The sequence below is a fragment of the Centropristis striata genome, chromosome 23, assembly GCF_030273125.1.
Source record: "Centropristis striata isolate RG_2023a ecotype Rhode Island chromosome 23, C.striata_1.0, whole genome shotgun sequence".
Lineage (NCBI taxonomy): Eukaryota > Metazoa > Chordata > Actinopteri > Perciformes > Serranidae > Centropristis > Centropristis striata.
In genome coordinates, this window is record NC_081539.1 from 23,832,947 (window position 1) to 23,859,990 (window position 27,044).

The window sequence follows — 27,044 nt, forward strand, 5'->3', positions numbered from 1 at the left end:
TTTTGGCTGATATATACATTTACGGTGTTTCATTGTTACTGAAACTGAATTAACGTATTTATCATTTTACCTCTTTTACTGTCATGGTTTAGCAGTTTTTCACCGTAAAATCTACAGACATTTTTTACAGTGTGAGAGTGTGTGAAACAAAAGGAGATGTTACAGTGCCTCTTAGATTCCATCCATTAAGCTCCCATTAGATGTGAAGATGCAGCGTTTTCAGGAAGCTCAGTTGTTTGAAAAGGTGCAACGACTTCACTCGAGGAGATTTAATATATTCAGAGTAGAGAAAAGATAAGATTGTAAATGAAGAATTTCGGGTCAGTTGCAAACCTCAAATAAAAAAAGCAGAAGTTAAATGTCGACACAGGCTCCCGGCAGTTACAACCACCTCCCCCTTCTCCCCTGCTCTGCTGTGTTGGTCAGGCAGATATGTGGGGAGCCGGCACCAGTTTGCCACTGTCACCCAGCAGAATGGGACTGAGCACTGGAGGCCACCATTGAAATGAATCAGATCCATCACTGTCTGCAGGGGAGAGGAGCTGAGCAGCACAGCCTAATGCACTGGGAGGGGGGGTGGGCTTCGATGGGTGCAGCGTATCCAGGCCACCCCACCCCATGAAAATTGCATTGATTTCATCATTGCTTGGTCCTGTGGGAAAAAGTATGATCAACTTTTCTCAGAAGAGAGCAGTTTAATATTTTTGGGGTTTTCCAGATCCGGTGTCCATTTTCTTCTGCATGATGTAGCTGAATATGTTCCAGCAGAATAGGACCCTGGAACACAGTTGTTCTTAAATGGGGGTACGCGTACCCCTGGGGGTACGTGAAGGCACTCCAGGGGGTACGTGAGATTTTAAAATATACATTTAAAAAGTAGTATCCATGCAAAAATCCTTCAAAAATAATTATTTATAAATATTTTAGGAAAATATCAGTATAAGTTCATAAAATTAATTTTCTATTCAGCAGGCTATTCAGTTTCATTCTTCTAAAAACCCAGAGTGTCCCCCATACCAGGATGGTTCGACCCAACCTGTCATATGCCACCTGGCATCACCTGTCAATCACTTAAACTCAAAGATGGAGTCGTGGTTGAAGCCTAGCAGTTATAGTTTTAAATGGTTATATGCTCACTGTTTTTACTACATTAGTTTGAATCACTACATTTCAGTGATGAGAAATATTTGCAATACGTTTACTCATGGATTATTAACATTTTAAATGTTTGAAATAGTTTTTTTTTTCAAATGTTTGAATTTTGTATGTGTTTATCAGTTCCAAAGTTGAATAAATCAGACACTGATGGCACAGCTCTCTTTTTTTTTGCCCTGGTTAGGGGGTACTTTCACAGGGGGTACATCACTGAAAAAAGGTTGAGAACCACTGCTGTAACACATAAATACAAACAAAAAAAACACTATGTGACCGCTCAGAGTAGCCTCTCCACAAGCATTCACACACAAACATACTGTATAATCGCAACAATAAGACCACACACGTCCACATACTGCCCAAGGTCTCCAGTAGCCCATTTGCTTTCAGCAGGACTTGGGGCTAGATCCGTCCATGTATATCCTCTTAGTAGCAATGACAAGTGTTTCAATAGGCTGGTTCATCCTGCTGATGACTACGTCCATGTCTCAGGTGGAGTACCTGTTCTGTTTTTGCTGCCATTCAAGCAGTGGTAATGAGTGGCCTTTGCCTTGGGTTTAAATGAGATTTTTTTTACTGACCTTGAAATAAATAAAATACTTGCAGGATGATTGAGGATGTTTTCAAGGATTTATTCAAGTCTTACAAAGCAGTGTACTAGAATAATTTTCACCACAAACCCGGAAGTTCCCCATTAGCCTGATTCAGAATCTGATATGTGGATCCAAGCCTAAAAATACAAGGCACCATTTGTTGAGAAGACTATTAGCCAACCAGGTTCACAGGGAGTCAAATTAGCAATTAGCAAGAAGACATTGTGTGGCAAATTCAATTGTGCAGTAGCCCAACACTGTTATGAGTGGTCAAAACCATCGTACTATAAATGCCTTCATGAGCATGCTGAACATTGTAAAGCTATAATGTTAACATACACATTAGCTTGGTGGCTGACTTAAGCCACGTTTCATACTAACACATTGTAGCTGAATCAATATTAAAATATCATGTCATTTATTAGCTCTTTTCGGGGGCATGGTGGCACAGTTGGTAGCGCTGTCGCCTCACAGCTAGAAGGTGGCAGCTGTTGCTCAGTTGGTAGAGCGGGTTGTCTTCTGATCGGAGGGTTGGTGGTTCGATCCCTGACCATGGCAGCTTACATGTCGAAGTATCCTTGAGCAAGATACTGAACCCCAAATTGCTCCCGATGCTGCGTTCATCTCACAATCGGTGTGAGAATGAATTCCCAATGTGAGAATGAATTCCCAGTGGTGGCAGGCGGCACCCTTTAGGGTAGCCTCTGCCACCAGTATAAATATGTGTGTGAACAGCTGAATGAAATGAATGTAAAGCGCTTTGAGTGGTCGCAAGGGGACGCTGTGGGAGTTGGAGGCGTGTCCCCACCTCCATGTCTCCAACACCTGTGGGACTGGCGTGGAGTTTGCATGTTCTCACCTTGTACCTCCCTTACAAGGACCTCTCACAGCAGGGAATAACGTGATCTTCCCACACGCTACTACCGTTACTAACGCTGCTAACTGCTCATGTATCATGAGCAGGCAGACAGAGTCAAGGAATCCCCGGATCATGCAATAGGCAATTGGCACAGGGTTAAAAATAAATGGGTTACAAAAATCGTGGGGTGAAAATTTTGAAGAAAAAAAAATTGTTCTTTTATCAAAATGGTCAAATGGCAGCAATTAATAATGCTGCATTACTGGTACTGAGTGAAATTCTGTCACATTGTATGATTTACATTTACTCTCTGATATATCATCTCGTGTGGAGGTTATATGATGCCATTGACTAGGGACCAAATATAACTGTAATAATGTATAATGTAACTACCAACTCAACAAATTATTAAACATAGGTCTAGTAAAGTTTAGATATTTTTTAATGCAGAAATGTTACATACCTTACATAAGTAGCAAAATGTCTTCAGCTGGTTTTGACTGCTTTTGAAAACCAACCCTAATACCAATAACCACCTTGTAATGCATTTGTGCAATCAGACCAGAAAGAAAAGTAGGCAGTAAAAGTGTTATTAATAACATTTTAAATATGCTTAGTACACACACAAACACAAATACACACATCAGTATCCACACACTCTGCATTGGAACAATTACTTTTTCCTCTGTTCTGGTTCCACAGATAGCCCTCGTTTGAAAAATTACCATTCTGCCCCAGATAGTCAAACGATATGATTGGTCACTGGCAATTTGTTTGAAGCACTGTAATTGCATGGCTGCTTCAGAGGCTGGTTAATTTCTCTTTCTATATCTCAGTTCTATTAATATATCGTCACATGCGTTTAAGCAATTAAATTTATGAAAAGTCATTTTAATTCCATTTTTTTACGGCCACATTTACTGGAATGGTCTCCATCTTCTGTGTTTTCAGTGCAGCGGCTGATCCTGGAGTCACAGCACTGTGAATGGTTCAAACATAGATATGTTACAATAGTTGGGTTATTTAAAGTCAATGTTAAACTTTCTGCCCTCCATTATTATCATTAGTTTCTTATAGAGTTGTATACATTAATATAATAATTCTGATATTATCCTTAGATCCACAACATGGGTCTAAAGTGAGCCGACTGAGTTTTTGTGTTCTATGTCTTTGCAATAAATTTATTTCATCATTTGGTATTCCAGGTTTTCCTGAAATAATACGTTTTTGATCATCATACATCCTAATTTTTTGTTTTCATTTCTTACTTTTTGAATAAAACCCCTTTTTGTATCACTACGCTTCTAATTCACAACATGGGGTCAAACAATTCATTATGGGGTGTTGTGTGTATAATTTTAAGGAAAAAATAATTTAATGAATTTTGGAATAAGGCTGTAACATAACCACATGTGGAAAATGTGAAGCGCTGTGAGTACCTTCAAGATACACTGTATGTGTGACAGAATGATACATGAACATGTTAAATATATTAAATATATGAGTGTTGGCCCCTCATACTGCTAAAGTAACTATTTGAAACAAATTACTATTATTATATCATTAGGTCATTTAATTTTAAATCAAATTGGGTTGAATGCGTAATTTTTTGACCCATGTATGTAAAAGTGATGTAATAATACAACTATTTTTCAAGTATGAAATGAAAAAAAAAATTCATTCAAAAAGAGCATTAAATAACATGGGAAATGAATGTGGGTCATTTTTGACCCATGTTGCACATTAGAAGGGGGGTCAATATGTTGTGCATCAAAGGGTTAATGTTGATATCATAATGCTTCTGCACCACCTATACTCATCACCTTTATTTTGTGACAATAATAGATATAATCCTGTGTTTGTTTTTTGGAATTATGGTTGTTCTTCTCCACCATAGAAATCATAATGATACAGCAGTGACACATTGCATGGAATAACCTCCAATATCAATTTTCCACTGGCTTGAAAGTAATTTTCTCGCCAGGTGTGGCACAAATGTAAGAATTTGTAGTGGGCTTAGATGAGAGATGTACTGGATAGGCTGCAGAACAAAAGGACGATCGGTTCCACTGGTACTTCAGTGACATATAGACCTATAATTCATTATTATATATATTTTTGCTCCGAAGTGATCCATCAGCTGCCCTCAACTTTACATTTTTAGCTAACACTGACAAAATAAATATTATTTGGGCAGAACAAAGAAGTTGCCTTATCATGAGACATCATCAGAACTCATTTCAATACAAAGAGGATTAATAATGTATGGAGATTTAAAGTTATTCTAAGCATAAAAGATGGATTTTACATCTGAGCTTGTGTCTGCGACCTCTTATCCTGTTTATGAACTGTTGTTTCTGTCTGCTGCAGCAGCCGTGGAAGTTCATGACACTACTAAGATATTTATCCCGCCAGCATCTAAAAAGATGATAAGCGTGCTTGTGTCTGGGTTTTATTTCTGCCATTTGAAATTCATCACAAGGCCCACACTTACGCTTCTCTGTGCATTTGCGTTGTTATTTATGATGAAGATCTCCAGCAGACGTCGGCTGTTTTTGACAGACTGGCTGTCTGGTGGTTTTCTTGTTGTCCTTCTCGACAGAGCTACAGCAACTTGCCAATGAAGCATTAATCAGAGCAGTGAAAGCATATTTCCACCAAGATGCTTCACCACAAAAGTGTTTGCATCTTCCCTGTCTGTGTTGCAGATACTACACATCTACAGATTGAGTTGGATTTCACAGCTTACTATTTTTACATTGTGGTTCTCCGCCACACTGGGAAAAAAAATGGTTGTTTTTACGTTAAAAAAACGGCAGCTGTGGTTGCCAGAACTTTGCCGTAATAAATACGGTGCAACTTTTGGTAATGTTCCAGTAAAATTATATTAACACTGTTGATTTCACATTTAAGATTGTCATTTTATTCCATATTTTACTGTAAAAAATAAAACGTTTTTCCATCAAAAGAAACGCTGTTCTGCCATAAAATTGACAAGAAAATACTTTATAAATTCAGCATAAATTATTTTTTATAATTTTACCATTAAATATTACAATATACTTTTGTTTTAGATATGGTGTTTAGTACAATAAAAAAACAATTCCACAAAAAATAAACGCTGTTCTGCCATATAATTAACAAGAAAATATTTTATAAATGCTGCATAAATTAAAGATTTTACCATTAAATATTACAGTATATTTCTGTTAGAGATATCATGTTTAGTACATATAACAGTGAGAAGAAGTATTTTTTACAAAAATGAAATGCAAAAATGATGGCTTCTATATATATTACAGTATATTTTTGCTACAAACATGGTGCCAGTGTATTTTACAGTGGAGTAATGTATTAAAAAAACTGTAAAAAATACTGTTTTGGCTGCTATATACATTTACAGTGTTTCATTGTTACTGAAACTTAATTAACCCATTCATTATTTTACGGTCTTTTACTGTCATTTTTCACAGTGCATAGAGTTCTCATGATAATTCATGAGACAAAGGTTCTGCCTAAGGAGCACAGTGATAGCACTTCAGTTCTTTACTTCACATATTTCTTAACTTTCACTTTCTTTTTGTGCTTGTCTCAGCACAGCCTTCTGTCAAGACCGCCTCAAGACATAAATGTAAAGCTTTTATGTAAAGCATTCCTCCTCTTTTGACCACTTGAAAGACTTTCCAGTCCAGCAATCCCAATTATGTAAATACCATGTGGGACAAGAAACCAGGGCAAAATTGCCCAGCGCGTTTAGTCACCTGAGAAACGTGTTTCTGGTTTCCTGTATCTCATTTCCTTAAGCCACTGACATAGTAGCACATTTATAGAAATGTCCATCTGTGTCTGCTGTTCCTCAACAAATGAACCAGTAGTGATGCTGACATTTACTACCCTGCTGAGGTTTTAAATTGCATGACAGCTAATTAACGTCATTGTTTAAATTGAAGGAATGTGACAGGCTCATAACAGTATGATGCATAATGATGACAGGACAGCATGAATAGTGAGGTCGGGGGGGTTAACCCACATTTTTAGGCTGACATAATGACACGAGGCAACATTACACACAACAGTAAGTGGAATCAGAATGATATGATACACTATAAAAAAAAACTAAAAAAAAAAACTGTTCTTTTTACGGTAAAAAACCAGCAGCTATGGTTGCCAGAACTTTACCGTAATAAATACAGTGCAACTTTTTCTAATATTATGATAAAATTATATTAGCACTGTTGATTTCTTGTTTAAGATTGCCATTTTATTCCATATTTTACCGTTAAAAAATAAAGTTTTTCCATCAAAAGAAATGCTGTTCTGCCATATAATTGACCAGAAAATATTTTATAAATGCCGCATGAATTAAATATTTTACCATTAAATATTACAGTATATTTCTGTAGATATATGATGTTTGGTACATTTAACAGTTAGAAAAAGTATCTTTGCAAAAAATAAATGCAAAAATAACGGCTGGTATATATATTACAGTATATACCAGCCGTCAATTTTGCAATTTTTGCTACAAACATGGTGCCAGTGTATTTTACAGTGGAGTAATGTGTTAAAAAAATTTTTTTGGCTGATATATACATTTACGGTGCTTCATTGTAACTGAAACTGAATTAACCCATTTATCATTTTGCACTCTTTTACTATCGTGGTTTAGCAGTTTTTCACCGTAAAATCTACAGACATTTTCTACTGTGTAGGGTTTCACCAAAATAACCATTGCTTTCTCTTAGACAATTTGCTTTGCATCATACTTTACCATATTCTTCTATTTTAAAACTAACCATTCAAGAACACGGTCAGGCTGAAACACTGCTTTATTATTGATGAGAAGCAGCGGGGGGCACAGGAGAAAGATCAAAGCAGCAGAAACACTTTATTCCCTGTGTTCACCTTAACATCATTGCATCATAGGAGCTTGCAAACATGGTAGCTTAGTTAACTCTGTGAAGAGACTGGATATAACAGCTTATTATGTATATAAAAGAGCACTGAGTGGGATCCTTAGCATGCCAATGAATGTTTGTAATCCATTCCAAGAGCGTTGCTTGTTAGTCACTAAGGGAACGTTTATGCAAAGAGACAAGGGGGAAGGAAGTGGCTGGACCTAACAAAAGATGCTCACTTGGATGAGAGAGAGGCTGATCGATAGGGCCTTGAGAGAGCTATCAATCAGAGCCCGGCCTAGTAAATTATGGTTTTATTAGTATTGAGCTGACCACTGCTGGGAGGGACGTTAAAGCATTGAGATGCTGGCCCACTCAGATGCTCCAGAAGTGAGGGAAATATGTTTGGACCCTACCTCCCAACTTAACCCTCTGGAGTCACCAAAAGCACCAAAGCATGACTTCTTCATGACATCCAGACTAGAAAACAAAGCAGCGTGGAGCCCTACTGTAAATTTACCTCTAAAGTTCTGGCTGTAAACTCCATGAAGCCAGTTTCAGTTTGATGATGATATACCAAGTAAAACTGGAGACAAGGTCGAATATATTTAGTATAAAATTATAGAACTGGATGTAACCCTCTTATATGTTATATTTGCAACCTTTGTTCACATTTGTAACATTTCAAATTTTTTATTGAACATGATAGTGTTTTGAAAGTTAAAAAAAAAGATTCAAAATCACATTTTATGTTGGACTAAAGGACTAAAAACGACACAAAATGACCAAAAAAAGACACAAAATAACTAAAAAAGACACAAAATGACCTATAAAGACACAAAATGACCAAAAAAAGACACAAAATAACTAAAAAAAAACCACAAAATAACTAAAAAAGACACAACAAAAGAAACAGATGACCAAAAAGACACAAAAAGATACAAAAAGACACAAAATGACCAATAAAGACACAAAATGACCAAGATTAGGTTACTCAAAACACACAAAACACAAATAAAATACAGTCACTCTAGAAAAAAAACATGATTCAAAATCACATTTTATGTTTTTCTTTTGGGTTACAACTGTTGATCCAGTAAGCCAGGATGAAAAAATAATTATCACGTCATATAGATGAAATAGACCAACGTGGCATTTAAACATTTTCTAAGGTGTATACAGGCAGGATGAAAAGGATTAAAAAATGGACAAAATAGCCCAAGACTTCATGGAGTTAATACGGTGTGATTGAAGTCCAGTCAAATCATGACTTGTCGGACTACAGGTCCCCAGCTGTCATAGCAAATAGCAGTGATTCATGGGAAGAGGATAGAGTGAGGGCACAAAGCGGTGCACTCTGGGAAATGCAGTTTGCAATGAAGTGGTGACTAAATCGAGGAAAGTAGATCGCAGAGCAGCAGAAATGCAATTCCAGCGCTGCTGGGCCCTCATTCCCAGCCGACTCTCTCAGGACTAACTCATTTAGGAGCAGCAGGGGAAACTCAATAGGACCAATTGAGAAAATAATATATTGAATCTGGTGGTTGAGTGGGCTGCTTGGGAACGCTGGAAGACTGCAGAGGTGAAGTGTGTGCTGGAAGTGTTTTGAAGCAACATATACGTACACACGTTTATGTGAATACAAATACTCACATTTCCTTCACTTTGCAGCATAGTACATGTGGTGTTCGCTTGTTAGCTGTATGATCCGACTGCCTGAACTTTGTGAATGTAAACAGACAGCTGTCATCTCAAGACAACCACAAAGACCACAAACACAAATCCCTACTGAAGAGAGGAAAAGATGAAGGATGTATTAGGCTCCTGACCATTGACTTTTTATAAAGGTGGACGACTCCATCCCGCTGTTCAAAAGTCGGCCATCTTGCTCTGGTGACTCCATCTGGAGGCAGAGTCTGCACAGTAGTGACGAACAGTGGGGCCGTGGTATCGAGATTCCCTCACAAACACACAAAAATAGATATTTATGAAATGTTGCTTAAATGAATAGTAAAGCTGATGTGTATAAGATGGTAAGACACAAATGCATAAAATCACCAAATTGACCAAAATCGTTGGGTAGCATTTTGAAATATAGCATTTTGGCACAATCAAAGCACAATGCAAGCTGTCAATCATGATGTTACACCCTTGTTTTTAAAGCCTTAAAAAGCTAATTAAAACCAAACTTATTAGTAAAAGTTGAGGGGCTAACATTTAGCGATTTTGAGTCTAATGTCTCAGCAAGGGTCAAACTTTGAATAATAACACTCCAAATAATAACCCTCAGCTGTATTGTATATAGTGCAAATTGTCATATATTAACATGCTAAAACACTAAAGTAAGATGGTGAACATGATTAATATTTTACCTGCTTAATATCAACATGTTGGTATTGTGACTGTGAGCACATTAGCCTGCTAGCATGGCACGGAATCATCCCAATGTTGCCCGGGTCCCATGTTCCCCGTTTTTTTTTTCCCAAAAAGGGGCCTATGTTCCCCTGTAGCAATACATACTGGGGAACCTATCAATCTATCAATCTTTACGGTAGCCCAAAATTTAAATTTGCACAGCAGCTACTTTCTCCTTACTTTGCAGTTCATTTTTTGGCTTTTTAAATAGGGTTAGGGTTAGGTTTAAAGGGGAGAAAGGGTGGCAAAACAGGAAGCCCGTTTTGCCACATGCTCTGGCTCAGGCTATTTCTTAAAGTCTTGTAAAAACTCCCTCATATGATAAAAACACTCCTTTTATAATTAAAAATATGTTTAAAATAGACCAAAAATGATTTAAAAATGAAATAAAATGAGCAACCATTTATTGTTTTTTTTGGTGTGAGAGGTTGATAAGCTTTTTTGCAATCAGGCCATTGTAATACCCAGGATATTATTTTCTTATTGCTTTCCGTTATTTGTATGCTTCTTAATTTATAATTTTCCTCCTGATGAATATAATATTTCTATGTTGTTTTTTTCAATCTTTTCAATCCATCAATGTTTATGGTGGACTCTCAGCATGGCCAGCAGGCCTACCGTCACATGGCCCACCTTAGCTCAAGCAGCCCGAAACTTAAATTTGCACAGCAGCTACTTTCTGGTCACTTTGCAGTTCATTTTGGCTTTTTTTTAAATGGGGTTAGGGTTAGGGTTAGGCCTATAATGGTGGAAAAAAGTAACAGACCGGGGAACATAGGACCCTTTTTGGGATGAGCAGGGAAAAGGGTCCTATGTTCCCCAGTCTCATACAAAGAGGAGAACACAGGACCCGGGGTACATAGACACGCTCCCCATGTCACTGACGTTTCCTGTTCCATTCTTTGTGTCCTGAGAACAGAGTTTTGTTTTCATGCCCTTTTAAATACGTGGCATGCATTGTTGAATCTGTTGTAATACAACAATGATGCCCAGGACTGATTGGCATTACAGTCTTGTATCTGTGCTGGAAGCGATCCTCCATCTACCAGTGGAGTGGACTAGTAAACAACTGTGGGCTTCCGTCTCTGTGGGAATCAAAGGGAGCTTGATTGGCTCTCAGGTGGTTGTGGCTCACGTTGCATCAGGGGATATTTGCATAAAATGAAGCTTTTCTCAACTTTCCCGTGGTGAGCTACTGGGCATATTTTTAAATCAATGCAGCAAGGCACTTATTATGTCTTTAGTTGGAAAAACAACAGTGGTGGAAGGGTTCAATCTCATCAGAAGTGCTGATTTCCCCTCAGTGTGATGTTTTTGTGAAATAGAAGTTTTGCTAAGAACACTTTAAAGACCTGGGGCCGGATTCACAAAGCATTCTTCAGAAAAAAATGCTTCTTAAGTGCCACTTTTTTCTAAACATTGCTCTTAAGACAAAATTTAAGAAGATTTGGTATTCATGAAGAAATTCTTATCTTTTCTTTAGTTGTTTTCTTAACTTTCTTCTTAAGTTTTTTTTTTCTAAGATAAAACTTGAGAACAAATGAGATTCTTGAAAACAAAGTTCTTAGATTTTTTCTCAAATTTCTTCACAGCCTTAAGAGAAACCCTCAGCAGTCTGAAAACAGCTACAGTGAAAAGATAAGTCTAGTTAGATATGTATTTACTTGGACAGATTTGTATGACATTCATTTGATTTATTTAATATTTCCGTTAGCCTTAGACAATGTGTTAACAAATATTGTTCAGTGAAGTTGGTCAGAGTAATTTATTTGTGAATGTATCACATAAAGCTTATTTTGGCAGTTGACATATAATTAAAATGTCCTTTCAGTGTGTGTGACTTGTAGGTTCGTTCCTAGATTACACTACAATGTTGTCTTAGTAAATCACAGAGGCAGTTGTTGTATTTGATACTACTTAATTATTCATTATGAACATGTTATTTGAGTGGGCCAAGTTACTGAATCCACACAAGTGATCTTAAGTTAAAAATCTAAGACCGTCCTAAGTGAGAAAACTAAGAAGTTCCTAAGACATATGACAATTCTTAAGAAAAAAATGGTGAATAGCATTTAAGAACATTCTTAGGAACATCTCTTTTTTTTTTTTTTTTTTTTTTTAAGTTTTATCTTAACCCTCTGGAGTCCACGAAAGCACCGGAGCAAGATTTATTCATGACATTGCAACGTAAAAACGAAGCAGCATCAAGCCCTGCTGTCAGCTTTTTAAGAAGTTTCCATGTCCAATTTACTGCATCAACTCTTTTTGAGCAAAGGTAAAAAAACACCTTGACCAAGTATAAGTTTTTGAAGAGGTTTCTCAAATTCTGCAGTTTGCATTCAGCATTTTTAATGCAATATTTTGTCTTTAATGCTTTTTGTGCGATAAAAAAATGCGGTAAAAAAAAAAGTGTTTTTTATGTGTGTTTGTGTAATTTTGTGTTTGTTTTTTCCGTGTTTTTTTTTGTGTTGAAAATGTTGATCAGCACGTCAAAATGAAAAAAAATTATAAATATCACAGATAATAATCAAGTCATATAGGTGAGATTGTGCTGAAAACAATACCAACATGGCATGGTGAACACTTTTTAAGTGGTGTATACAGGCAGAATGAAAAGTCGCCAAAATCCGACAAAATAGCCCCAAACTCCAAAGGGTTAAGTACACTTTTGTGGATCCGGCCCCTGGGCTTCCACTTTGGGAAGCCCTGGCATTACGTGAGGCTCTAGCTGATGTTAGAAGCTAATGAAAGTGGGGTATCTAGCCAGCAGAGAGGTGAGTTGTGCCTGGGGCAGGATGCCGCAGCTTAAGGATTGTAATTACAGCATTATGGTGGAGGTTGACTGGATTAGGGCCCAGCAACAGGCTGAGAGCAGGAAAGAAGGCCAGAAATGTCCATGGACTAGACATTATTAGCCTTAGTTGACAGCTTAAGACCAGCCCTGTCAACACACTGCTTCCTCTCCCTCACTGAGGACTCAAGGTCAGGGAGATGCTGATGCACCGGCAAAAACACATTTGCGCATGAGTCTGCACTCACAACAAAAGCATATAAACACATATGCACATGAATACAGGTATGCACACTGACTGTCACGCTACATTCACACATGGACAGATAACGGCGTTACCTTAAACACACCAACACACGGGCACATGCTTAGTGAGTCCAGTGGGAGCTGAGCAGCAGATGATCTTGACTGGGCTCAGTAAGTCACAGTGCTCTGCCCTCTCCCTCAGTCAACAGGATAATCCACTCTGAAAATGACTAGATTAAGTCAGATTAAGCACATGATGAGGTGATGAGAAGCAGTGGTAAGAAAGGGCTAAAATCCCAACAAAGACAGTGGAAAACTTAAGGGAACACATCCACCTTTGGAAGCTTTTTGATCAACTCCATGTTGCTGTTGTTGGGTTTCCACACTGTGATCCCATAAAGCATTTTATTTTTGTCTCATGAGGCAATTGTGATGATTGATACCCATGCTTACTGTCCAATTTTTCTTCTTTTCATTTCAATATTTTATTAACTGCTGCCTTTCAGGCAGGAATGACAAAATGCATCTGTTCCATCAATAGATATTTCCTGCATGGGAAACACCTACATGTTTAACCACTACTGTGATATCAGCAAGGTTATTATAGTTAACGAAAGCTAACCAAATAATGAAAACTAGAATTGAAAAAACATTTCCGTTAACTGAAATAAATATAAAAAGGAAAGTTTTTTAAAAAAACGATAACTAACTGAAACTGTATTGTGTGGTTACAAAACTAACTACAACTAACTTAAATTATGGTAAAAATGTCCTTCGTTTTCGTCGTTGTCAACTTTGTTCGTAAATAATCCAGTGTTTCTATTTCCCCACAGCTGAGTGTGTGAATTCCTGCTTTGTGGGCTTCCAGGAGAAGCGCAAGTGAAATTACCGTAATGACACCATATTGGCTGTAAAGAGCAACTAATCAGCTTTTAGAAGACATTACATTTTCCTGATAGCTCAAATCGTTTAGTTATTATGGTAAAAGTGTCTCCGGTGCAACACTCTGTAAACTATGGATGTTGTGCTTTCACTGTGTGCAAGTGAAAGTCTTCAATTCAACCATGATATTACTAATCACAGATTTTTTTCTGCAGAATACATGTAGGGCAACACTGCATAATCCTTTTTGGTCGATATGAAATGTATCTATTTAGCTCCAACTAAATATCTGCTAGTGAGTCAACATGCAGGAACACATGGTAAATATGTTTATTGAGACTAAACCAATAGACTAAGAAATTCAAAACACCCGGAACTGTAAGAGAGTTTTTGGGGCTAAGATGGATAAACCAAAGGACCTCTTTGAATCTGGCACCCAACACATAGCCTATTACAAAAAAACTAAAACTAACATTAAAACTAATAAAAACTAAATTAAAACTAGCAAATTCACTTTAAAAACCCATTGAAACGAACTGAATTTGCAAACAAAAATTTACAACTAAATTAAAACTAAAACTAATGAAAAATCCCAAACTACTATAACCTTGGACATCAGGTAAAATTGGAGTCCAGAATGTATGTGAAAATGCCAAAGCTTGTCATGCACTAGTCAGTTAACATTCATAAGTCAGTAAACAGCGTGCTGAAGCATTGGCATGCACAGAGGCAGACTTAATTAATACTGGATACACAAAGATTAAATAGCTGCCATTTTACTTTTGCATGTTAAGTTGATTCCAAAGTCTATTTGCCATTGAATCCAATGAATACTTTTAAAATAAGCCTGTTCAGCGTTCAGAGATAGAGGGAGACAGTTACATCGTGGTCTTTGTCAGATCTATTCCTCTTGACACATTCTAAACATACCATATCATTTGGTTTTCAGCTCTCTCTGCTCCACTCTGTCCACACGTTTCTCTTCCTCTCACCTCAAACACTTCATCTTACTTCTTTTCACCTCATGACAGATCTGAAGCCGATTTAAAAACTGGCAGAGGGTTTGAGTTAAAGAGAGAGAAACGAGTAAAATAAATCTTTATTTCGACAATTTGAGCTTTATTGAGTCTCAATCATCCAGGGACATGCTTTTTATTATCAGGCCGGCAGTGACCCTGGCTCTGATTATAATTGTCTTGACCCAGCCCTCCATTTCACACCCATACACACACACACACACACACACACACGGACACAGACACAAACAGACACACACACACAAACAAAGACAGACTGACAGACACACACACAACCACACACAACCACAGACACACACAGACACGCACGCACACGCACACACACACACACACACACACACACAAAGACACACACACGCAGTGACACACATACACAGACACACACACACACACAACCACACACAGACACACACACATACAGACACGCACAGACACACATGCACGCACGCGCACACACACACACACACACACAGACACACAAACACACACAGTGACACACAGACACAGTCACACACACAGACACACACACACAAACACACACACGCAGTGACACACATACACAGACACACACACACACACACACACAGACACACACACAACCACACACAGACACACACATATACAGACACGAACAGACACACACACACACACACACACATAGACACACACACACACATAGACACACACACAACCATACACACAGACAAACACACACATACACACACAACCATACACACAGACAAACACACACAGACACACACACAACCACAGACAGACACACACATATACAGACACGCACAGACACACACACACACACACACACAAAGACACATACATACACAGACATAAACACACACAACCACACACACACACACACACACACACACACACAACCACACACAGACCCAGACACACACACAAACACACATGCACGAAACCACACACACACACAACCACACACAGACACAGACACAGACACAAAGACAAAGACAGACACACACACATACACACACACACACACACAGTTTCCCTCCTCGCCTCTCGCTCTTATCAACACGCTGTCCTGATAAAGTCCGGCGCTCTCAACCTCATTAAACCTCTCATTTATATTAAACAGCCGATAAGTCCCTGGACTCAGCTCTGCGTCTTCCAAGGTATGCTCCTCCCAAGAGGAGGCGACTTGACAGCACCCACACTGGGGCCTCAGCTCCCACACCCCCACAATCCTCCTTTTTCTTGTTATTCCTTCCATTTATTTACCAAAAACTCCCCCCCACCACCTCCTCCTCTTCTTCTCTCTTCCTCATCCTCCTGCTCTCCTGTCTTCCTGCTGCAGTCGTTGTCTGATCTTTTACTCCCCTTTCTCTTGGCCGGGAGCCAGCAGGGTGTTGTGAGACATCAATATTAGCCAGGGCCTCCTGGTTTAAAGCATGCTTGAGGTACAAAGTTGAACTGTGTGAGACTATCTAGCTGTAAGGGAGCTATCTGTAATAGGTCCTGTACAGGGAGTTCTTCTCCAGTGCATTCCCCCGGCTGCCCACAGGCTGCTATGAAGCATTGTGGGAAATAAGGCAGAGGCCCGAGCTTTATTCTCTAACTCTCTGCACGTGGATGTGAGATGTTTTTCCCTCTCTACTTCCTGACTCTTGCTGTGGCTGCTCCATTGTCTCATTCCTAAAAATACCACATTTTACGGACTATTGGCTTTTGAAGACCGGACACAGTATCTGGGCCTAGTGGTTCCAGACCCAAAGACTAACCGCTAACCGTGTCCCCCCGCCAAGACTGACACATGCACTGAGCGTACAGTGGGCTCAATAACCAGCAGTGCGGCATATCGACCACATGGCAAATGTCACTGGTCCATTTACTGGGTTCATTGTTAGAGACAGCTGTCTATCGGCCTATGGGAAATCCATGGAGCTTTATCCAGCTCCGACTACTACAGGAGCCGTTTCACACTGCTGAGCCAGAAAATACCCACGTAAGCTGAGATGGACGCTGGAGCCACGGTTCCATGTTTCTGGACTATTGATGGCATCACATAAAGAACCATGTTATGCAGTCCCACTTTTTCTTTAGTGTGTGGATGGCATCCTGTTTACACAATGTAAAAATAATCCATAAATGATAGTTCTAAATAATTTATTAGCATGGATTTTTTGGAATATCTGTGTTTTTGATTTGTGCCGACTCACATTCACTTGGGATCATTGATTGTTGTAGATTATAGATTGGACAGTACATCTAACTAAAACAGAAGGAGTCTCCATCTGTCTGCCTGTCCTTAAAGTTTCTTGAAACCCGTTCATCTGATCAACTTCACACTCAACAGGTGTAATCCTGTGAAACAAATGAAGTGTTGTGTAGAAAGCAAGCTATTGAGATTTACAGGACATAATTATAAGTAGTGCTTTGTTACATCCCTGAACAGCATGCTGGGTACATTCAAGAACAGATGAGGAAAGAGAGACCTGAAAAACCAAAGATGTTACATTGCAGCAGCTGAAATATTTCAAAATGTAAGCTTTTATTCCCAGAAATTGACTGGTGGCAAATAGGTAACTGTTTGCAAATTAAGTGTATACTCTAGCACTTTTAGGGAATGCAGCTAGGTCATGGCAGGTGTACTGCTCAGGACCAAGGAAGCACAGTTTAGTGTGTAGATAAACTGCAATTAGCAGAAACGGAGGCCAAGCAAATAGGGTGTTGGGACCAGGAACTACACTTGTGATGCCACTGTAAACAAAGGATGGATCGAGACTCCTGATGTTCTATTGTTCTCAATTTGATTGACATTTTGAACCAAAAAGAAACATTGTGCCTTTTTTTTGGTCATTTTGTGTCTTTTTTCTCATTTTGTGTCTTTTCTGGTCATTTTGTGTCTTTTTTAGTCATTTTGTGTCTCATTTTGGTAATTTTGTGTCTTTTTTAGTCCTTTAGTCCAACATAAAATGTGATTTGAATCTTTTTTTTTACTTTCAAAACACTATCATGCTCAATAAAAAAATATAAATGTTGCAAATGTGAACAAAGGTTGCAAATATAACATATAAGAGGGTTACATCCAGTTCTATCATTTTATACTAAATATATTTGACCTTGTCTCCAGTTTTACTTGGTATATCATCATCAAACTGAAACTGGCCTCATGGAGTTTACAGCCAGAACTTTAGAGGTAAATTTACAGTAGGGCGCCACGCTGTTTTGTTTTCTAGTCTGGATGTGATGAAGAAGTCTGGATTTGGAGCTTTTGGTGACTCCAGAAACCCTCTGGAGCTATAAAAACTTGTAGTAAAGCCTTTTGTTGGTTATAATAGTGTATTAGTAGTAGCAAACTGGGCTTCTTCAATTATTGTCAGCTGACAAACTGACATTGAGGATGACTCAAATGTTTTTGGCGAATGTGAATATTTCAATGTTTATGGTGAAAATGTTCATTATTGGATGAATTATATTTTACCGTACTTTATGAAACCTAATGGAACATTTTTGGCACTGTATGCCCCATACATCCTCTTCATTTCTCTCCTTGTTCTGCAGGTAACCCCTGGCAGCCCTCCAGTTTCAGAGCATTCTGTGACCTCTCTGCTGGACAACCATGAGCGCCGGATTTCCAACTCCCTGTATGAATCCATTGAAGGCATGGACAACAACTCCACACCGGTGTCTAATATGATCGGACGCATTGGTGAGTCACATATCAACCTCCCTCTCTGCACCTCTGTGTCTCTTTCAACCTCTAATAGACAAAATGACGACACAAATTGGATTTTTTTTGGCTGATCACTCCCCGTTCACATCGATGGGAAGTGTGGTTGACCTGCTAACCTCACGCTCATTGGATATATTTTCCCCGTGAATTGGTGTTGTCTGTTAACTGACATTCCCTGATCAATTTCAACATTCACCCCAGCCCCTCTGCGCCTTCTGCTCGCTCCTTCCCTTAAACCCCCAACCAGCACCACCTTCAAAGCCTTAACCCCCTCCTCATCACTCTGCATCCTGAGGTACGCTATTTCACTATTCAAACCTCTCAGGGATTAACGTCATCCCCAATCCTCCCTGCCTTCACTCCACTCCCCACTGGTTTCGCTCGGGTCAATTTCCATTCTACCCAGTTGACATCAGCGGGCTAAGATCTCGCCTCTTCAGGTGTATTAGAATTGGCAATTCAATCCTGCTGTCATCTCAACATCGACGGACCTTTCACATATGCATACGCACAGAGGCTGAAGGTGATTGCATCAGCGTGGGGAGGGGGGGGGGTTGTGTGGGATGATGCAGTGTAGGCGCATGTAGCCCTTTCCTGAACACTTGTCAAGTCAAGTCAAAGTTCATTTATAGACATTTAAAAACAACCTCAGTTGACCAAAGTGATGTACAGTTATTAAAATACAATACAAATCATACACAAATATAATGTATAATGAATCTATCTAATGAATAAAAACAATAAAATACTAAAAACAGTAAAACAATAAAGTAGTAATAAAAACTCAATATAAAAACAGAGTTAGAGATGAAAATAAAAGAGTAAAAAAGTAGAAAAGCCAAGGATTCTTGTCTAGTCAAGGAGAATAAATAGGTTTTAAATAATGTTTTAAAGTGCTCAACAAACAGCTGCTCTGACCTGGAGAGGTAGATGTTCCACAGAGAAGACTCTGTCCCCACAAGTACAGAGTCTGGACCAGGACGACCTAAATGCCCTGGAAGTACTGTGGGGTTTTAAAAGCTCTGATAAATAAGACAGTGCCAGACAATTTAAGCACTTAAAAACAATTAATAAAACCTTATTAATAATAATAATAATAATAATACATTTTATTTGAAAAGCACTTTTCATAAAGTAATCTCAAAGAGCTACAGAAACCAGAAACAAAATAAACAAAAGACTAAGAGAAAAATCAGACACGTTAAAATCAGCAGTAGATAAAACGACACAAATAATAAAGTAGATTAAAGAAAACAGCTAAAGGAGGAGATTATGGTGCAGAGACAATAATAAAAACATCTAGGGACAACCTAAAGATGCCTGCCTGAACAAAAAAGTTTGAAGTGTCCACAGACTTGGGTTGTGGTAGATGTTCAGGAAGGCTCCGTCTCCCATGGTGCCGAGTCGTGTGTCGTGATGGAGGAGGTTCATACTTTGGGACCGGAGGTAACGGCTGGATGAGTGAGGGGTAAGGAGGTCTTTGAGGTATTGCGGGGCGTTTGAGGATCTGAAGACTGGGGTTAGGGTTAGGGTTAGGGGAAGGGTAAGGGTTAGGGTAAGGCTTAGGGTAAGGTTTAGGGTTAGGGGAAGGGTAAGGGTTAGGGTTAGGGTTAGGGGAAGGGGAAGGGTTAGGGTTAGGGTTAGGTCGTATTTGCAGCGCAGTTCTGATTGAATTGAAGTTTCTGGAGATGTTTGTTGGGTATACCGATGAGCAGGCTGTTACAGTAATCAAGCCTTAAACTGGATCCTTAAATGTACAGGTAGCCAGTGCACAGATGCAGGATGGGGTAATGTGCTCACGCTGTTTCTTTCCAGTCAGCAGGCGGGCGGCTGCATTTTGGACAACCTGTTAGCGGCGCACTGCTGACTGGTCCAGACCAACAAACAAAGAGTTACAGTAGTCTAGGCGTGATGTGATGAATGTGTGGATGACTTGCTCAAAGTCATTTGTGGGGAGATAAGCCTTTACCTTTGACAGTAGTCGCTTGTTGTCTCGTCTTCCCGTGTTGTCACCTTTGATTCTATTTCGTCGTCTTCTTTTCCTCTCCTTCCCCCAGTTTTTAAACTCTACTTTTCATCAATTTTTCTTCCTGCCATCTCACAATCTCCCCTCTCACCTCCCACCCGGTCACCCTTCCGCTCTCCTCTCCTCTCCTCAGATGAAGTGCATCTGTAGTCTGTCAGTGATGTACACTGTCTCCCTTTCTGCCCTTCTCCCAGTCATTCTCGCGTTTCTCTCCCATCATCCCCTCCCCACCCTCACCCCCAGAGCGGTGCCACTCTGCCACTGATCACAGAAGATCAGAGGCTGTGTCAGAGACATCTGATGGTTAATTAAGCCTCCAGATCAATAGGGCTTGCCCCTGACACTCTCTCTCCTTCTGTCTCTCTCTCCCCCCTTCTCTTTTTTTCACTCTTTCATCGCATCCTTCTCCTCCATCCCAAATCAAATGTTCTCAAATTGGTTTGGTTTTCCTCTCAGTTTGCCTTATTTATTCCACTGGCTGTTCCGACGCAGGCTTTTGAGAATGCGCTGTGATCATAAGCGGCAACTGTGGGCGCACTGATGGAAAAGTTTCTTGCCATTGAAACTTCAAGGGCGCCCAGCACTCATCTCATCCTGCAGAGTGGGAGTCAAATGAGCCAAGTGGAAAAGTTTTAGGGGTGGGGGCGGAGTGGGTGCTAAAGCAGTAAGTTATCACAGCAGAAGCTCAGCGCAGTCTCAGATCTTTGACTTGGCTTGTCTCGCAGCAAGAAAATGTCAGTTCCTTCTCTTCTTGTCTCGAGGCTGTCTCCGAGTCGTGCCCTCATTAACCCGTGCCTACATTCTGTGACAGGTCTTCATCTTTTTAAATTGACACAATTCTCGTATTTAAATTTCTGATGCAGTAAGAGTTGAGGTTATATTCATCACAGCAACACAACACTGCCGCACTGAGGTAAAAGACAGCACCTGGGAAAAAAAGCAGGAATTTGCGGGACATATTTATAAGTAGTGCTTTCTGTACAGACCTCTATTAACTGTTACATTCCTGAACAGCATGCTGGGTACATTCAAGAACAAATGAGGAAAGAGAGACCTGAAAAACCAAAGATGTTACATTGCAGCAGCTTGAATATTTCAAAATGTAAGCTTTTACTCCCAGAAATTGCCTGGTGCATCATTGGTAACTGTTTCCAAATTAAGTGTATACTCTACCACTGTTAGGGAATGCAACTAAGTCATGGCAGGTGCACTGCTCAGGACCAAGGAAGCACAGTGTCGAGTGTGTAGGTGTTTGGATGAGCTGTTCTGAAGAAAGTTTAAGAAAATTAGCAGAAACGGAGGCCAAGCAAAGAGGGTGTTGGGATGAGGAACTACACTTGTGATGCTACTATGACCAAAGGATGGATCAGGTCTTCATCTTTTTAAATTGACACCATTCTGGTATTTAAATTTCCGATGCAGTAAGAGTTGAGTTTATATTCATCACAGCAACACAACACTGCTGCACTGAGGTAAAAGGCAGCACCTGTGGAAAAAAAAAAGAATTTGCTGCCTCCAAGGGTCGATCAAATTTGAGCTTTTTTCAATTTCCTGCATATCTGATCCTCCAGCTCTCCTTTTAAATCTTCAATTTACAGAAAAGGCAGTAGATGTATTTTATTTTGTCCCTGAAATGCATCAAAGCACAGAATTTAAGAGGAAGCTCTGTCAATCTTTTCCCTCCAACAAGTGACAATGACCTCGCAACTAACTGATGACACAAAGCTCAAATCTAGTTAACCTTCATCAAATGTCACCAAATTTACTTTGAAGGCAAATAGCAACAGTATTCCTGTCATATCTTGCTCATTCTTCTTCATTTAACATGTAGATATATTTTTTCCTTTTTCCAAATTGAACCAAAATGTCAGTTTACTAGACCCACTTTAGTTTGGATTAAGGCAATAAATAAGCAGTCATGTAGACATTGGAAGAATGTAACAACATTTCCTTTTGCCGTCTCCTCACTTAGGATGTAAAATGTATTTGTGTGGATAGTCAATTTCTGCAGGCTAAAAAGACAGGAGCTGTTTCCGCTCTCTATCTTCTTCTATATGTTATTTCAGATGGACTCAGACATATTGGCTGGTGTGTGAGATGTGACAGTAATGGTTAGAGGACAGATGCTGAGAACAGCTCGGCAAGGTCAGGAAGCACACAGCCACCAGTGCTTGACTGACAGCTCGATGCGGAGAGTATCTGGATCTGCTAAATTACAGAATCACGAAGGCCAGACGTGAAGTTTGGGATGTGGCAGGGCGTAGATACAGCTCTACCAGGCATGCACAATTAATTGAAATTTTATCAAAATATGGAGAATATATCTAAATCGCAAGAAGGCGTAATATTTGTTAAAGGAAAAATATGTGTTAAATTATGGTGCTGTGAGTTAACTTAGCCTATAAATTGTATTCTGCAGACTTAAAAAAAAAATTGTTTAGTACAGACCCTCCACAAAAAATCCAAACCAAGATCATTTAATTATATTTTTTAATAAAAAAATGGTAACACTTTACAATAACCATTATTTATAAATGGTAAACAGATTGGGCCATTTAGAATGGTAAATACGTTAATTTATTAATGTTTAACTAACTAAATAATTTATAAATGTCAAATACATGGTATATTAATGTAATCTTATAGTTACTTTACTATCAACAAACAATTAAATTATAATTAATTGTTTATTAATAGTTTTAGTTGCACTCATTATAACATTTTTAACACCATATTAAGTATGTTAATGATTTTGAAATGATTCATATACCTTTAAGAAATTGGTTTAACGTTTAACGATTATATATGTATAGCACTTTGTAAATGGTTAATAATTGGTCTATAAACCATCTATTAAATTCACTTAGTTGATTATTGTGTTTACGGAAATTTCTGTACCGAAAATATCTAAATCGCAAGAAGGCGTAATATTTGTTAAAGGAAAAATATGTGTCAAAATTCCATTTTAAATTATGATGCTGCAAGTTATCTCAGCCTACACATTGTATTATGCAGACTTAAGAAAAAATCTTTGTTTCGTACAGACCCTCCGTAAAAAATTCAAACCACGATCATTTAATTTAATTTTTTAATAAAAAATTGTAATAATGGTGCAAAAGTGATAATCAATTCCATCAATTGCTTTGAAATATTTTTTTTACAAATGGTGCAGCCCTGAGCTGTACATACACATACTGTCGTTGCATGCACACACACACACACACACACACACACACAGTGGCACAGTCACGTACAAGCTCTCCATCAGGTTAGGCTCACTTTCCACTGATGTGAGCCATACATTTTTCTTCATGGCAAGTAGTGATTACTGACAAAACTCTGAGGCATTTTACATCTCAAAACACAGCGGAGGAATTCTTTAACTTAATCAGTTCCTCTCCTCTTCTCCATTATACTTCCTGTGCGGCTATAAATGGACCAAAGCACAGAGGTAAATGCACAGAATGCTTTTTCTGCTTAAGAATTAAGCTCTGACTTTGATTGTGACTTATAGAAGTTGGCAGCAAGTCAATACCGTGAAATTGTAAACTACATGTTTCTGCCAAGCTATTATTGTTATTGCTATTTTCTCTATTTTTTGTTAAAAGTAGCTGCAGTGTCCTGTAGATGCCTTATCTTGACCTCACTCAGGTATTGATCAGAAACTGGACCGGCTCGTTTACTCCCAGCAGCCAGGTAGTTGGCTACCTTTCTTCAGAAACAGTAAGAATAGGTCTTGGGTCTCTGGGGGGTAGAGACACTTAAATGAATTATAGGAATTATTATTGCCATGGCAACAGCAAAGAAAAGCACCAAATGACACAGGAAGGAGACAGGTGCTATTAAGCTGGTACAGTGCCATCACATTGATTGTAAGGGCACTTTGCCTTGATCTTTTCTGTTGTGTTCTGAGCTGTCATTCACAACTATCTGCTGTGTGTGTGTGTGTGTGTGTGTGTGTGTGTGTGTGTGTGTGTGTGTGTGTTCTTGTACTTCTTGCATAGTGAGGACCGGAATATGTTTTTAACCAACAGAGTGAGGACAATTTTTCCGAAGTTCTGCCAGTCCTCACTTGTTTTAGGGTTCAGGTTACAATTAGGTTTATGTTAGGGTTAGGGTTGAGCATTTAGTTGTGATGGTGAGGGTTAGGTTAGGTTAAGGGGCTAGGGAAATCACTATTCCAATGAGGGTCCTCACAAAGGTAGAAGTACAAGAATGTGTGTGTGTGTGTGTGTGTACTTGTACTATGATTCTCCAATCATAGTGAGGACCAGAATTAGTTCTTAACTGAGTGAGGACATTTCAGGTGGACCTCACTTCTTCAAAGGCCCTAAAAATGTTTGACGGTTCGCACTTGGATTCAGTTTCAGGTTAAGGTTAGGGTCACATGCTACAAATTCATTACATTAATAATGTGTCCTCAAAAAGACAGGAGTACAAGAATGCGTGTTTGTGTCTTCTCGTCCTTCCTACATAGTGAGGACCATGGCTTTAACTAGCAAACTGAGGACATTTTTTTCTTTAAAGGCCTGTTTGACGGTTAAAGCTTGATTTTAAGGTTGAGGTTATAATTAGATTTAGGTTAGATGGTTAGGGTTGGGGTTAGGCATTCAGTTGTGATGGTTAAGGTTGGAATACAGAGTCCTCACAAAGATAGAAGGACAAGTGTGTGTGTGTGTGTGTGTGTGTGTGCGTGTGTGTGTGTGTGTGTGTGTGTGTATGTGTGTGTGTGTGTGTGTGTGTGTGTGCAAATCAATAGTCAGAGGTAATCCGCTCTCTGTTTGCCTCAGTAAACCATATGATTCTGTGATATTGTCAGCTTTAGCATCACACAGGCACACACCATGCATTCTAGCATCATGGCCAGAGGCTGCATCCACAGCTAGCAGGTGGTGAACATACAGAACGTTCTGCTTGACTCCCTGCACAAATAAAATGAGTTCCTGACAATTTTTTTTTTCTTTACTTGTCCTGCTTTCTTTCCGTCCTCCCCAACCTTTTTCCCTTGGGGTGAAAAACTGAATCGGCAAGATGTTTTCTCTCACAAAGACAGAAAGAAAGAAAGAAAGAAAAGAAGAAAAGGTTGGAAGGAAGGGAAGGGAATATGGAACTGAGTGAAATCTCCTGCATGCTCTCAGTGTGACAGCGACAGCCGAGGTTTGACGCAAAGGTCGTTAGCATCACACCCGGCTTCGCCTTCCGTTCTGTCTAATTGAAAAGTGCTGCTGGGTGCAGGGTCCACACGCTGGGGTGAAAATTGAGGCCCTTGGACTGACGCTTTCTGTGGATGTGGCTGTTTGGCGGAGTGCCTGAGTCAGAATGCACACCTATGACTGAGGGAGGGGTGGGAGGGGAGGCCGGAGGTGGGAACCAGGCAAGCGGACTCATGCTGTTGTCACACAGGAAAGGAGGTGTTCACAGCATGTAATGTGAGCAGTGCAGGTGACGGTGCAAAACCCTGTAGACATTGACCCAAATCCAAAATAAGTTTTAGAACAGCAAAAGTTCTGTCACTTTGAGCTCTTTTCTTTTTTCTTTTTTTTTCCCAACTTCTCTTTATTGCTTTTTTTCTTTCTGTCACATACAGAAATAAAGAACATACATGTTAATTTATGCTTGAAATCAACACGAAAGACCAGAATGATAGTAGAAAAAACCCCAACAACAAACAAACAAACACCAAGAGATTTAAATAGTAATAATACAACTTGGAGGATGTCAAGTGTTCTAAAAAATTTACAGTTGTTCATTTTTCATTGGATTATATTTAGTATAATAGTCCATAAATGGCTGCCATATTGTGAAAAAGGTATTTATCTTACCTCTCATGGTGAATTTTATTTTTTCTAACTGCAAATGTTTCATTATATCCTTCATTAAAGCTTGATAGACTGGAGGATTTTTTTGTTACCACTTCAGCAGAATTATTCTTCTCGCTAACAGTGTCACAAAACAAATCCCATTCTTCTGGTTGTTTGATAAAGAGCTGACCCAACCCCAAACACTGCAAGAACTGGGTCTGCTTTAATATGTTTACTTTGAGCTATTTTCTATAATTATGATGACATTTATTCATTATAAGGATGAAAGTACAAGAGCAAGCATACACATTCTAGCACAATCACACCAACCTCTGGCTGTCCCCAGACACTACCGTCTCCTATAATGGTGTCTAAGTGGGACTTGACCCTGCTGTCCCCTCACCTCCAGCATCTCACAGTCTGCACACTCATCCTCTCTATGTGCTCAGCCATCAGTGCAGGAGATGAGGCAAAGTGACCTCCCTTAATTTGGTGTCCACTGCTTGAGATTGCTATTAGCATGCCTCAGTGACAAAATGACACAGACATAGATGGTGTTACCTTGGAACTTTCCCTTTTCTTCTGCTTTACTGTGCTCAGGTCATTTCACCAAAAAGAGGTGTTTT

The 27,044-nt window shown here is 39.2% G+C and overlaps 1 protein-coding gene across 1 annotated transcript in view; it reads left to right on the forward strand.

Annotated features, from left to right (window-relative positions):
* The window catches only part of LOC131962165 (partitioning defective 3 homolog), a 572,304-nt gene that overhangs the window by 313,007 nt on the left and 232,253 nt on the right, over positions 1-27,044 (forward strand). Inside the window, exon 15 of the mRNA XM_059327127.1 lies at positions 18,420-18,567. Within this exon, the coding sequence (XP_059183110.1) occupies positions 18,420-18,567 (148 nt within the window). The remainder of the gene's footprint in view (positions 1-18,419; positions 18,568-27,044) is intronic.